Below are 14,616 nucleotides of genomic sequence, written 5' to 3'. Positions count from 1 at the left end.
GCCTATGGTGGTCCACAAAATGCCCCATCCCCTAGCCCAGCTCAGGGAGAACCTTTCACAGCCACAGGGAAGGAACAGTTTTTGTCCCAAACTGTGAGGTTGTTTTGGTGTTTTTGCTGTATTGCTTGTTCAGTTACAACTAGAAGAAAAGGAAAACACAGGTCCTGATCTCTGTCTCTGTGCAGGTGTGACAGCTGGTCAAATTCAGACAGATCTCTGGAGCAAACATCATCGGACGATGTTTTTGTTGACTCCTTGCAGTCGCAGTCCTCCTTGTACCTTGTACAGCCATCCAGCGCTGGCACTGTGCACCAGGATGGGACCCTGCTGGCAAATCCCACTACTGTGTCCAGGAACATAGACATTAGTGGGCCACCCAGTGACTTTTCCTCCTCTTCTCCACGGCTTGGGACGCCACTGACACCAACTTTTCAGATTGACAAGAACCAAAATGCACTGCCCTATGGCGTAACCCAGCTGGACATCCTATCCAACACGCCTCCACCGCGGCCACCCAAGCCAACCCACTTCTCAGACAGAAGAGGGGACGAGGTGGGCAGCGGGGCCCTCCAGAATGGGCACGCAGGGATCTGCCGGGCTCAGGTTGCTCTGGTGCCCAGGAGGATCTCCTTGTCCAGCTTAGACAACGTGAGGAACTGGAGAGGTAGGTGTGTTTCTGAGAACCAGCAAAGCAGGACTGGTGTGAGGGATGGAACTGCCCACAAGTGCGGAGCAGTTGCCCACCTCCATTTGTGCCTCTCCCCTGTGAGATCATACCCTACCCAAAACAACCTGAAATGCTTGCTTCTAATTAGTTAGCAAACAGGATTCAGACCTATCCCTGACATTCAGCCCCTGCTCTGTAAACGCACCTCAATGCATACACATCACCAGCAATTCGGCTGTGATCCTTTCAAGGTGCCTTGTGACGTGCTAGTGTTCCATGCCCCCTTCTTCTCCAGAAAAAGAAAGAGGTAGAAAATCAAAAAATGAAAATCCATGCACTGAATTGGGCAATGTGAAATTCTCTATTTATGCAGGTGGGCTTGCACATGGGAAATGCCTTTACAGCTGTGCTGCTTTGCTACCTCCAGCCCCTGCCATAACAGCAGCGTGTCTCACAGCTTAAAGTAAAGAACAGGAAGCCAGGGAGACGCTGGGGATGCCATGTAATCCCAGTTGAACCAGGGACTCTGCGTGTCCTTGAGTAAATCCCACTTTGTCCTTGCTCTTCAGCCAGGGTAGCCTGAAAAGCTGCTGCAGAGCAAGGCTCAGCTGCAAAGCAAGTTCTGCTCTGAGTTGAGGTGGCTTTTCCAATTGTCTTTGAAACACCATAATCACAAACAAAAATAACAGTCAAAACCTTAGGACATCAAGGTGTCAAAAACACCTTGAGTTTTATTTTGTGGAGCCGTAGAACAGCAGCTGGAATACCTGGCTGGAAATTCTCAAGTATTTTGCAGTGATGTCTCATTTTTTATGGGGAAGAAAATGTAGATTTTTAAGCATCCTTTAGACTCTTGTAGTTCGAAAGACCAACCAGTGTTTGGGCTCTTATTTCTCTGAAGCTAAAGCAAGGAGAGCTCTGTCCAGCTTGTTTATCAGTGTACAAACAATTCTTGGAAGGTTTCTGGAGAAACACCCATCAGTGCAATTGGTGTTCTTAATTATCAGTTGTGTTTTGTTGCTCCCTGAAAGGTGCTGCTCTTGCTTCTGCATGTGTGCTGCTCCAATGCTGCCAGTGCGCCAGAGACAGCTCATCTTCCTCCAACTCAATTTTATGCCAAAATGTTTTTAAGAGGATTAAGTGGCCAAGTGTCATGTTCTGCTACCGTGCTGCAAGGTTATCTCTGCCTGACAGGGGGCAGCAATGACTTAATAAGTGCTGCTATTTTTTCTTACCCTAAGTGCAGCTGAAGCTATTTGAAAGGTTAAACTTTGAATTGAAATGTGTTTAGTAAGAAAAATTGGAAAAAGAAATAGGGAGAAAGCAGCTGTTCCTCACCAGCACCCAGAGTGAGCCTACTCAAGTTATTTACTTCATTTTTTGCTCCTGGCAATCTGTAAAAGCTGAACAGATGTGATTAACCCAATTAAGTGCAAAGGCAGCATATGGTTGCAGTGCTGTGAAAGGGAGTGAGATGTACGTGTGTAAGGCACCTGTATCTTGGCATCTGCCAGAGCGTTGTGTCTGGCTGTGTCTGCCAAAATAATAGCTGTAGCTGTCCCAGGACAGCCACTCTATCTAATGTATATCTGCACTAACAGTGTTGCTTTGTTCTTGTTTAGCAATTCAGCCTTTTATGCTTTACCACCACAAAGACCCTCAGTTGCAGTGCAGTACTGACATCCTCACCACAAGAGCAGGGACAGGATTAGAATGGTTGGAGGGCTAAAAGGCATTCCCACAGAAAAGCCCTTTTCTGCACAGAAAAAAAAAATTGCAGAAAAGGATGGCAGTTTTAAGCATCTCTCCCTGCTGATCTTCTGTGCATTGAACACTGAATTTCAGGAGTTTTGCCTTCTGCTTCAAAAATAAAGTTGACCTACACCAAGATAGATGCCAGTCTGCACAAGGGGACACTGACAGGTGATGTTTTCTCTGTCTGTCTGTTCCCCATCAGCTTGAGCCACTTCTACCACATCAGTATTCCTCGATGACAAAGATAAGAATTTCTCTCCTACCATTAAGTTCCCCAATGCACCCTCTGTACAAAAACGTGTGTTTCCCTGGCACCTTACATATAAGGCTCCTAAATAATTTTCCAGACAATAACAAATTAATATTCCCTACAGTACCTTTCTACATAATTTCCACAATTTGCCAGAAGGGGAAACAGAGCGGGAGTATAGCAGGAGTTGTGTTTAAATTCTTGCTTGGTCGCTTGCTCTCCACACCAGTCTTTCTCCCCAGCTGCTTGCGTTACAGGAAGTAAAAGTTACAGCTGGATTATACATGAACATATTCCCTGGTTTCATCATACTTAAAATAGATGTAATCATGCCTGAAATGCAACCAAGCTGGTTCTGGTCTTAAGTGTCATTAGATTTCCTCATTTAGGTTAAATACTAGGAGTTATGGGATCTTTATAAAGCTTGAATTATTTTAGAGCCATATGTTTTGCTCCAGAATTATCTCCATGAGGTTGCACTGCTTTATCACATTTTTAATCACTTTTTTTCCTTGCAGCAGACATGGAAGGCAGTTCCTTAAGAAGTCGGGATAAGAGGCTTAGCTTGAATTTGGTAAGTACTCTGCTTGCATAAACGTAAAACACTGGCATATGAGAAACTTCAGAAAGTGAATCATTTCACATCCTGATATTCAATCATTCCTCTCTTGTGTTCAGCAGAAGAATAAAAAAGTGGAAGAAAGACATGGCTTTGGGGTGGCTTCTGTGCTGCTGTTTCTCAGCTTCAGGGAGCCTCTGAGAGAGGTGAGAGGGGGAGGCCACAACACTGAGCATCCTGCTTTTAAAGCAGGTGAAGCCAGGTCTGTCGTGAAAAAGGATACCAGTAGCCTTGAGAATTAAGCTATTGACCAAGAGTACCTGAGAAAACTGCTTATATCTTTCTTCATGATCCTGAGGGATAAGTCCCTTTAGGACACAGGAAAGTCTCTGCTCACAAAGCACCTGTGATTCAGGGCTCTGTCAGTCCAAAACTTCCTGACTCGGCCTTTGACAGGCATGGTTAAACATAGCACCATCACATAACCAGTCTTCTACCTAGTGCTGGATACACTCTTCTATGTGGGAGATGATTTGCTGCTTCTATGTAAGCTCTTGTGGTGGGCAACTTAAATTTTTCTCCCCTTTGAAAGCTTGCAAGGTTTGTAATCAGTCCCGCTTGTCACTCAGCCAGCATTAACCTGCATGAAATTAATTTCTAGTGTTTATTCTTAGTTATCAGAAGCAACTGGTAGGTTTGTGCGTCTGCTCTCTCAGCTTCTGTATTTGCAAAAATCTAATTCAGCAGATGTTCTCCTTTCAGATTTTTTTCTGTGAAGGACCCTCCTTCTTTGTATAGGTCAGAATTACTGCTGGGAGAGGCAAGTGCAGCCTCACTGAAGGTGGAGGATTTAACCTACTTAAGTCACCAATAAGTTTAGTCCTAGTTTCCAGCAGTGACTTGCAAAGTTCAGAAGTGGAGTTCTCCAAAGCCAGAATGTGCATCTGAACTCATGTGTTTGTCTCCGGTCTTCTTCCCAGCTTACACCTCTCGGAAAGGTCATGTCAGGACTCTCCTGGCCTGGGGCTTGGCTCAGATCTGCACCCAGATCACACCATCTCTCAGCTTGCAGGGTGTTGGCTATTCATTTATATTGACCCATTCCTCTTTCTTTTCCTCCTTTGCTTCTGAAGCCCTGCCGGTTCTCCCCACTCTACTCGACTGCTTCGGATAGCCCTGAGGACAGCTACGTGCCCATGCGCCCCAGCACCTCTCCCTCTGCACCTGGCTCGGACTGTTCACCTGATGGCTACATCCCCATGAGCCCTGGCTCAGCCACATTTACCTTCCCTGTCGTCAGCACTGAAAAACTCACCAGCCCATTGCCTGAGCTTCCCTCAGACTTGGAGCCCCCTCCAGTGAACCGAGACCTCAAGCCTCGGAGGAAATGTAAGCCCAAACCTGAAGTGCAATTGGCAACCAGTGGTCCTGGTCCAGGACATGGGTGACTTCCTTTGATAGTGTTGTTGGCACATTTTAAAGTTCTTCCTGCTCTAGAAGAGGGATTCAACTGCTGTGTAAGTGGCTTATAGCACTGTAACATAGGATATGTCTGCAGGGTCCTTGGTAAGCAGAGGAAGAGTGTCCATGCCTACTTTTGCAGTTGAAGATCAGGTGGCTGTGCTAGCGTGGTGCATGGCTTCAGGTCCACTCTGACTGCAAATATTCAAATGGGTGTAGCCTTGGAGAGACAGCAGACTCATCCTGCAGCTCTGAAGTATTTGTACTGCTGGCTCACCAGCTCCCTGACCTTCCAGGAACAGGACATCCGAACACTCAAAAGACTCAACCTTGATGTATGGCTGTTGGTTAAACCTCTGTTAGGTGCAGCTGTCTTGGTTTAATTAGGATTTTCCTGCAGATGCTTTTTCTGGTGGTAATTTTCCACTCCATCTTTTCATGGCATCTCCAAAATCTGTGTTGCACTTCCAGAGGATATACGAGGGACAAAAATCAGATTTGCTTTGGAGAAATTGCATAAACCTAGCCTACATTAAACTCTTCAGGCTGCAAAACCACGGGGCTACTTAGAAACTGGTTTGGGAACTGCTGCTGTGATGTGGGGACAGAAATTTAGACCACTGCCAGGAAGCAAAGCAAGCTCAGGCTCTTTCTTAGAGGGTTCCGAGAACAGAGGGGAAAATGTACATAGGACCAGTGAGAGGAAGGATCTTGATCTCCATGTATAGGACCTTTTTGTTTAGAAGAGAACCCCAAACCTGTTTTGACTTGTAGGCTGAACTGGCCTGTCCTGTTGAACACAGCACATGCAGAGCAGATTTGAGACAAGCACATGGGGCATTTGCTGTCCTTATGCCCATTGTATTTATTTTGTTATTGCAGGGCAAATGAGGGACTTTTCTTTCCAGTGCTGACTGAAGTGGTCATTTGTTATGGATTTCTGTTTTCATTATATCAGTTGTGTTCTGTGAAATACTGTTAGTTTCTTGCTGTTAATATAAAACTGCATTTTTCTCAACAGTGCAGTCTACCAATAGCAGAGCTAATGAAATGTAGCTCTTTTTGTATCTACTTGCAGCACGGCCACCTCCTCTGGACTTGAGAAACCTCTCCACAATCCGAGAGCATGCTGCCGTGACCAGGATGTGGACTGTGCCTTAGTAAGTCAACAAGAAACCCGCTGTTCCAATCTTTTAAGCATTAACATTGTGGAATGAAGTTAAAAATAATGCATCACATACCACAAGAAACAGTTTCCTGACAAAGTCCGCAAACAAGAATTCCCCAGGGCTCCTTCCAGCATCCCCCAGGCTTTTGCTGTCTCTAAAAAGCAAGACTTCTTTTCATGATGGGCAGTTTCAATGCGTTCAACACCACGCAGTGATGCTCAGTCTATTTTTGAAAAGACTGGAGCTGGTCTGCACTGTGGTGTGTGGTTGCTGCAATGGCTAAAGGCTTCACATACCTTAATTACTTTTTCAATGTAATGGATCCATTTTTGTTACTGAAAATTCATATAGCATATGAGAGCCAGATAAGTTAAAACTCTACCTGACTTGTAGCCTGGGTGTAGACTACTACACTGCCACGCAGCAATTCAGATTGGATCTTTTGGTCTGAGCTTTTGTCACTGGAAATTACTTGTGAGGTAAAACAAATGCATTGGGTCCCAAAGCCCCAGTAGTATGAACAGATGATACTGTGGGGCTCCAAGGGCAGCGAAAGGCTCATCTTCAGGGAACTCACAAGCAGGTGAAGACTGCAGCCTGCTGGCTGTGGGGTTCTTGGTGCTATGGGCAAAGGCTGACAGAGCCAGCTGTGGTGAAGCATGCACGCAAAAGCCAGTAATTCTCACCAACTTCCTCTGCATACCCCATGCACTCCATAAAATGTGGTCTTTCGCTAGCGTGAGTGCCAGATGGGGCATTCCTACTCCCCCACCTCAGGTAGTCATTTGGAGGGCAAAAGGGACAGGAGATGGGCAGCTTCTCAATTGCAGGTCCCTCTCTCAGCTGCACAGTCCAAAGCTGGTTAAGTCCTTCGGCACTGCCTGACACGTGCTGCCTGTTAGGGAAACCCAGTAGCCTGCCTCCCAAGCCTCCCTGCCAGAGCGCTGTGGCTAATTAGTGCTGACACAGTGCAGAGTCCTGAAGGATAACAAGCTCGGAGGGAGTTTGCATGTTTTACATTAACAATACTAAAAAAGAAGTATGCCTGGAATTAATAAAGCAAAAGGAATTATACTGTTCATGTTGCACCAAGTGGCCGTCCAGTTTTCTGATAACTAACCCCATTGCGCTAGCCTGCAATAATACCTCTGACAGTTATGTTAGTGGAAGAGATTTCCTTGTACAAGGGCTGAGTCACAGCCACCTCTATAGCATAGATAGTATGTGTTTACACTGTGTTCAAAGCCAGACAAGTTCCTTTGCATGCAACTCCGGCAGCTGATTAATTCACATCCACCTCCAAATCGTGGGTGCCCGCACAACTTACTGCCTGCCCCACTGGCACGTATTATGTGGATGAATTATATCTGTCTGTGTGTCCCTTGTTGGAGACTTGCTCCAATGTTTTATGCTTTCTGTTACACCAGAGGTGGCAAACTTTTTCATAAATCCTAGGGGAAAAAAAAAATCAACAAAACCACTCATGGCGATATAGCACAATTTTTCTAGAACTAAGGAGTGGTTTTGGACATCCTCTCCTTAAAGGCTGCAGCATTAGTGTGAGTTTATTCACCATATGAGCTGTGTCAGGCTTTGGCTTCATTTCAGAGCATCTGTAAGATGCTTCCTTAACCTCTCCTGTGTTTTTCTTCATAGCAATCGAATGAGCTTTATCTCACCAGAAAGAGACGGTATTAATTCAGCAAGAATATTTGCCAATTCAGTTTCCGGAGAAGAGGAAGAAAGTTACATTCATATGGTAATCTTCATTTTCACACAGCCATCCTTTGCTTTATCCTGCTCTGTCACACTGATGGAGAATGCAGAAGTTTGTTTTCTAAGAAAAAATGTTGAGTAGGTTTGTCCTTTGCCTTCTGTTTTTTAAAAAAATGATGGAACGGTTTTAAACCAAAGACACTGGGACCAATTTACAGAGAGATAAGGGAAGCCCTTCTTCTGCTCTGCAGAACTCAGCTGTTCGCCCACGAATGTTGCTAAGCAGTTCCAAGAGATCACAGGGATCATCCATATTTACATGAGAACTCATTAAGGCAAAGGAAAATTAAATCTTTTCACCTTTTAAAAGCGTGCCCTGCAAAATCTTCTAGGAAATGACAGAAAGCCGTTAGTGCACTTCCTAAAGATACACACTAAATACTGTGCAGAAACAGAACTCCCATTAAAGCTTCTGCTTTGGCTGTGGCACTAACCCCACTTCCCATCCCATGAAAGAAGAACATCTGGCTTTGTGGTGGCTTTTCTTCATTCACTCTAGCCCTATCTTGGAAAAGATCAGAATCTCTATTTCCTTTGAATTTTAGGTGGAAAGGGATCTCAAATTCCTTGATCTGAGACAATGTCTACAGATTTGTCTCCATAGCCAAGGCCCAACAGCAATGTATATAGAAATATATTGCAAAACTGACCACGATTTCTATGTACCATAGTCCAGATTTTAACCCACACCTCTACTAAATCAAAATCTGCTCAGGATGGCAGTTCCAGTAGTAACTACTCCCCATCTGATTGTTCTAGTCAAATAAAACCTTCCATCCATTTGTTGTCATTGTGATTTTCCTGAGACTGATTTTCAGCTGCTAGATTTGAGCAGATTTATCACCACTTCTTCAGCTTCATAGGTCAATGATGGTTGAGAGGGCACCTCTGCAAATCTGAGCCTTCTGAGAGCTAGAGTTAAGAAGCTGGGCACAAGTTCTTCCTGGCAGCAGTGAATGAAAATCAGCCCGATTTGCTTGTTTTGCCGTAATTACTGTGAGGAAAAGGCTCCCACAGTCTCTCTATGCCATCCTGCAATTAATCAGTGTTACCCTGTGATTAGTCACCAAATGAACCCTTGGCATAGAAAATTATGTGGGTGCTGACCCTCCTCACTTGTGTTCTACCAGACAAGTTTCCTACCTCACAGTTGTAGTCCTGATTCCTTTTAGGATCATGTTTTAAGGGCATTAAAAGTGTCTCTTCTTTCTTAACAGGAACACAGACAGGCAACATCTCCATACAGTGGTGCTTTTCCATGGACAAGGAAATCTAACCTTGATTACTTAGCATTGGATTTTAATTCTGCTTCCCCATCCCCTGTACAGAAGGTATGAGTCATCTGAAAAACCCCACAGCCTCCTGTCTTTTTGTCTGCTGGGAGGAAAACAAGACCAAGAGTCACACTGTGCTAGGTGCCCAAAGTGTCATGATGAAGCCAGCCGTGTTTCCAGCTGACTGCATTTGTGGCAGGCTCAAGATTAATATAATAAAAGTCTTACCAGGGTGATGACAAGGTGTCCTTAGCGTGACTCATAGGGATTCTGTTAACACCCAGCAGAGAGCATGGAGCTGCACTGGGATGTGCAGCCATGAGGGCTTGTGGGCAAGCTTGTTGGTGTTTGCAGGATCTCTGCATGCTCTTCTATTTTCATCAAGTCTCCACAAAACCTTTTCTACTAGCTTCCCCCCAAGTCTCTTTGCAGTAACAAGTTTACAGCCCATGATAAATTCACAGGGTAAAACTGTATATGGCAAAATGTACATCTTTACTGTTGCATCACTAAAACCATTTCAGTTACCTTACCTGGGGTGGTGGGTAGGCATCACTGCAAAGCAATGAACTGTTGGTGGTTTGGGTCATTTTGTCCTGTGTATCACAGAATCATGGAATAGAATCCTAGAATCACCACGTTGGAAAAGACCCACTGGATCATCGAGTCCAACCATTCCTATCAAATACTAAACCATGTCCCTCAGCACCTTGTCCACCCGTCTTTTAAACCCCTCCAGGGAAGGTGACTCAACCCCCTCCCTGGGCAGCCTCTGCCAGTGCCCAATGACCCTTTCTGTGAAAGTTTTTTTCCTAATGTCCAGCCTGAACCTCCCCTGGCGGAGCTTGAGGCCATTCCCTCTTGTCCTGTCCCCTGTCACTTGGGAGAAAAGCCCAGCTCCCTCTTCTCCACATCCTCCTTTCAGGTAGTTGTAGAGAGCAAATCATTTTGCCCATCAGCTAATACTCCTGGATGCAGAAGTCTCGAGAGTCCTAAGCTTTCTTATTTAAACCCTTCCTGGAGTTAAAATGCAGTTAGGCTATGCCTGCAGCAGGATCACTTGAATGAGACGAGAATGATTATCTGCATGAAAACAGCCAGAACAGCACGTTTCACTCACTCCCTGTGCTGGGCTGAGTGACAGGGTGACAGATGGATAATTATAACTAAAGCGAGCTGTAAAGCAATGCTGTTGTCAGCTGATGTCACTGTGAGCTTCAAGGTGAAATGAAGCAATCAAGGAACAAGGGAAAGAGAAAACAGAAAATGAAGCCAAGTTTCATTAGCATCCCTTTTCAATCCTAAAATTAATATGTTGTTTTTTTCCTCTCTTTCCCACAGAAACCTTTTCTCTCTGAGGAGCAGAGAGTGGACTATGTCCAGGTAGATGAGCAGAAGACTCAAGCTTTACAGAACACTAAGCAGGAATGGACAGATGAGAGACAATCAAAAGTCTAAAGGAAGAAGATTTGGATCCAGAGGATTTTTTTTTTTTTTGCACTGGAACCACAATGTTAATGAAGCAGCTATGACAGTAGAGCTCGAAGGCAGAGAGAGTTGCAAGATGCTTGCAGTCTGTAGAAGAATGGCATTTTTAATGGGAACCTTTGATTTCAGCTGGAGATAGTATGTTGAATGAGCGAGTGGTTCACCGATGATTGAAGTAATGCATTGCCCCTTTTACTGCCCTTACCAGTAAGCTACGTGGTACCAATTTCTGGCATGATTCTGTGACAAGTCATGCACTTCATGTTAACAAATCCACTACATGTTGCATTAATCTAGTTAGTCCTGCCGTCTCCCTCTGTTGCATAATTCCTAGTTGCTAAAGCTATTTTTTGCTATTTCTACAAATACTGCAGGTGCGCGGAGTGCTTTTATGGCCGCGGGCATCTGACAGGTATTGGTGACTAATCAACTAAGGGCTAAAATACTGAAAAAATAAACAGAACTTTTTGAATATGTAGTGCTTAAGCAAAGAGAATTTTGGAAAATATTTTTCCCCTGGATTTAAAAGGTCTGAGTCTGAGCTGATGCTGTCAGAAACTCCAGACAGGACTATGTACTGTTGGGACTGGAACACGTGGGTTTTGACCCTCTGAACGACGGTCATCATATTAAGATTCTTTCCTCTGTTGTGGCTCGCACTTGTCGCCTTTCTGTCTGATTCCTACTGATGTTTTCTCCTGTATCTTGAGGAGTATCTTTGGCACAGCACAGCTGCTCCTCGAGCAGGAGGCTGCAGGCCCACAACTCTTGGCTGGCCAAAAAATAGAAAGGGAAGCTGTGGGCCTGTTTCTGCAAGTCTTGGGAGAACTGGCAAAGGATCAAGAATGCTTTCATCTGAACTGCAGAAGAAACGTCATTGGAATTGCTGGTGGCAGTCATCAAACTGATTGTTTCACTCGACCCACCTCCCAAAACCAAGAGAATTAGGAAGTGCCGCGTGCTCCGAGAGAGGCCAGCAGGCCTGCCAAAATAAAACAACAATGCGCTTGCACAGCATGAGGACCTCTGGGTTCAGGAAGCTTATCTACCTTGGGACTTGTTACAGGCACTATCTCAGGATCACATATGTGTATAGTTTATATCATATTTAACTTTAAAAGCTTGGCTGCAATCTTTATTTTAAGGTGGCACACAGCCACTTGAATTGTGGAAGTATGCAGCACCACCGAGTGACCCGCACTGGATTTGATCTTGCTGGCTTTGCTCCTGCAGGTAAGTCCCACTAGCCATAAGACAGACGTCTAGTCCTGCCAGCAAGGACAGACAGTAGGACCCTTATGAAAGATTTCCTCTTTGACAGTGCCAAGCCACTGGCCTCCCTTCATGTGCCTGTTGCCACCACATTGTACTACTGTAATCTGACATCCCAAATATGCTGATTTACCAAACAGAGGTTGTGGAAATGTCACTGCAGAAACCACTGGCATTTCAAGGCTTCTATTTACTGTCCTCCACTCACCCATTCTGCTTCAGCCATTGGGGCACTCTGGGAGGCTGAGAGATGCGGCTGAGTCGCACGTCCTGCTGGGAGAGGCAGCGTAGCTAACAGAAACACCATTTTTCTCCTACCTCAAGAGAGCTGAAGTGCTTGCAAGTCTCGCTGCTTCTTTAGAGCAAACACAAAGCTGGGGATCAATGATGACCAGGCTCTTATTAGCTTACCCTGTGAGAACAATGAGGTTCACCAGCGCCTTTATTGACTCTGGGGCAATCTGGGTACCCAGGCCTGTGGGCATGAGTGTTCTGGACTAGAGCTGCTTGGAAAACTGGGGGTTTAGGGTCAGAGAGTTTGTTCCTTGCTGTTTCCTCCTACTCTGCTCCCCCCACCCTCTCATCAAAGCTCTAAAATGGAAGTTCATGTTCTTAAAAGTTTTGAAAAGAAATCAGACTTTTCCGTATAAATCTTGTCTGTCTGGTCCGAAATTTAGTTTGTTAAAACCCAGTTGTTTTGTTCTAGAGCTGACGTAGGGGAGCTCTGAGCAACCGTGCCCCGGGTGTGGTGTTGCTACAGGGGAAGTGGGTTTGGGGAGACGTGGTGGAGAGCTGTGCCTCCTCAGAGCCATTAGAGAGAGGCAAGCAAAGAAGGGCCATGGGTACAGAGACGTTTGCCTTTCTGCTCAAAAAAATTGCCTTTCTTTCAAGCTTCACAAATAATATATGTCACTGAAAGCTTTTGGTGTATGCTGCAGTACTGAAAGAATTAAAAGACCAGCTAGGATGTTTATTATCATAGGGACAGAAGGCATCCACGAAGGACAGGTACAATTATGCTACGTGACTGCAGATCCCAGATTGCAGAGTGATGGCATGGCAGCCTCCAATGCAGATTGCAATAGCTCACAAATTAGCTCGTGTTTGACTGGAGTGTTTCTTTTCGTGTTGTCAGATCTTCTGAAGTGGAAAAAAACCCCAAAACAGGTTATTGGAGACAACTGACTCGCTTCATACTCTAGTTTATTGTAAAAGTATTTAAACTTTGACCAACCTGGCTAAGAGATCATTCAGAAGTTTAGGAGAAAGAGCTCTTTTGGTGTTTTTCCCCTAAAAGGACATAACCATATAGATTGGTGGGGCCTCTCCTTAGATGAGAATGGCCCCCTTTCAGCTTCCACATGTGCCCTGCTTGCCCCCACCATTCTCTTATTTTGATCAAATACTTGCCTTGATCAAAAAAGGTTTGATTTTGAACTTTTAAAATAAAAGTTAAGTTTGGAGATATATTCAGATTTTTCATTTAAGGTCTGTTTTTACCTGCTGTTCCAGGGTCCATTACATATATTCTTGCATAAACACAACATATGAAATAGGAACAATTTAAAAAACTACAAAAAAAAAATCAACTTAAAAGCAGAACAGTCCTCCCACAAGGCTTTTTTTCTTTTTTTTTTTTAGTCAAATTCCCCAGTACTCCAAATAGCGTAAAGAGGAGGAGGATGGGAAAGGCCAAATCTGCTGTGGCCACCCCATCATTAAGGATCTTCGTGTGAACCACTGTGGTACACGACTGCTGTGCCAACTGTGGCAGCCTGGGGCCAGCACCCACAGATCCTTCTGGTGGGAGAGGAGGGATGTTACCGAGCTCAAAGGAGCCACTGGTTAAGTAAGCCTGTTATTAAATACTGATCCTGTAGTCAGAGGAATGAAAATCTGTGAAAGTACCTGAAACTGAGTCAGCTTTTGACAGTGTCATCTCTAAAAACATTGCCCAGGCGAGAGCCCTGGGTTAGCACTGGTAGTGTCTGCTTTTTGCTGTTGGCCTGTTATGTTGTTATTTGTATGTGTTTCTTTAAAAAGCATTATGAGAGCTGGTGCAGAGAGAGGCTCTGCACCTAAATGAGCAGGGGGAGGCCAGTGTTCCCTTAGGAAACTTTTGACTCCTTGGGGAGCTGGCATTGCCTGGCTCAGGACTTGTAGTGCCTTCTCAGCGCCGCTGGGGTTTCTCATTTAAAATGGAGAGGAGCACTAAATGAGCAGAATAGTTTTTGCTTAATTGGAAATGTTGCTCGGCGGAGTAGCTGGATGAAGCCAGGTGTTCTCCACCAGCTCACTTTTGCCAACGGTAGCACCCGCTCTCTTCCATGTCGCTAATTACATCATAGGTGTGGATTTTGGGGTTGCATTCACTTGAAGGGATTCAGTGGTTTAGTAATTCAAAGACCATCAGATGCTGTGATGAGAATGAAGCACAGGGCAATGCCTTTCCTTTGTTCCCCTGTTCCGCAGAACTCGCTCAGGTTTAAAATAATAAAAAAAGCCACCAAAATAGCAGACTTTTGCCATGTCAAAGCCAGAATATTTTTTGTTCAAATAAAAATAAACTTTTGTCTTGTGCGAATGAAGCATTATACATTTTTTGTATTTGTAAATCTGTGGGGAAGCATTAAACAGTCATCTCTGTTGCAAAGGAGTAAGTCATTGAAGGAGGGAAGGGGCTCGCCTTCCCGATGCATCATTGTAATGTTTGTTGTATATATTTGCACATTAAACTGTATCTTTTTTCTAATAAATTAATATAAAATGTAGATGTGGTCTTTAATTATTTTGATAAGCGAAGGTGCTCATGGGGAAACTACTTCATTTAGTATCTTTGTCCATTTTTTAGATCTCTCACCAGGCTGCAACTTGTTCCTATAAACTATTTGGATGCAAACTCAAGCAAACTTGCAAACAAATTTCACACACCTGTGCACTAGGAA

General features: G+C 44.6%; 1 protein-coding gene across 2 annotated transcripts in view; it reads left to right on the top strand.

The window, feature by feature from the left end:
* Window positions 1–14,406, top strand: part of GAB3 (GRB2 associated binding protein 3) — a 68,709-nt gene extending 54,303 nt beyond the window's left edge. The window contains exons 4-10 of one of the 2 annotated variants that reach the window (XM_069867471.1): window positions 186–664; window positions 3,191–3,246; window positions 4,365–4,620; window positions 5,771–5,852; window positions 7,518–7,620; window positions 8,855–8,968; window positions 10,253–14,406. In XM_069867471.1, coding sequence (XP_069723572.1) covers window positions 186–664; window positions 3,191–3,246; window positions 4,365–4,620; window positions 5,771–5,852; window positions 7,518–7,620; window positions 8,855–8,968; window positions 10,253–10,369 — 1,207 coding nt within the window. In that variant the 3' untranslated portion in view covers window positions 10,370–14,406. The remainder of the gene's footprint in view (window positions 1–185; window positions 665–3,190; window positions 3,247–4,364; window positions 4,621–5,770; window positions 5,853–7,517; window positions 7,621–8,854; window positions 8,969–10,252) is intronic. The other variant, XM_069867470.1, reaches the window with a different exon arrangement.
* Window positions 14,407–14,616: the final 210 nt, after the last annotated feature.

The sequence above is a fragment of the Phaenicophaeus curvirostris genome, chromosome 13, assembly GCF_032191515.1.
Source record: "Phaenicophaeus curvirostris isolate KB17595 chromosome 13, BPBGC_Pcur_1.0, whole genome shotgun sequence".
In the NCBI taxonomy this organism is placed as follows: Eukaryota; Metazoa; Chordata; class Aves; order Cuculiformes; family Cuculidae; genus Phaenicophaeus; species Phaenicophaeus curvirostris.
The sequence above is the reverse complement of the archived record's forward strand: the minus strand, read 5'-3'. Positions and strand labels throughout refer to the sequence as shown.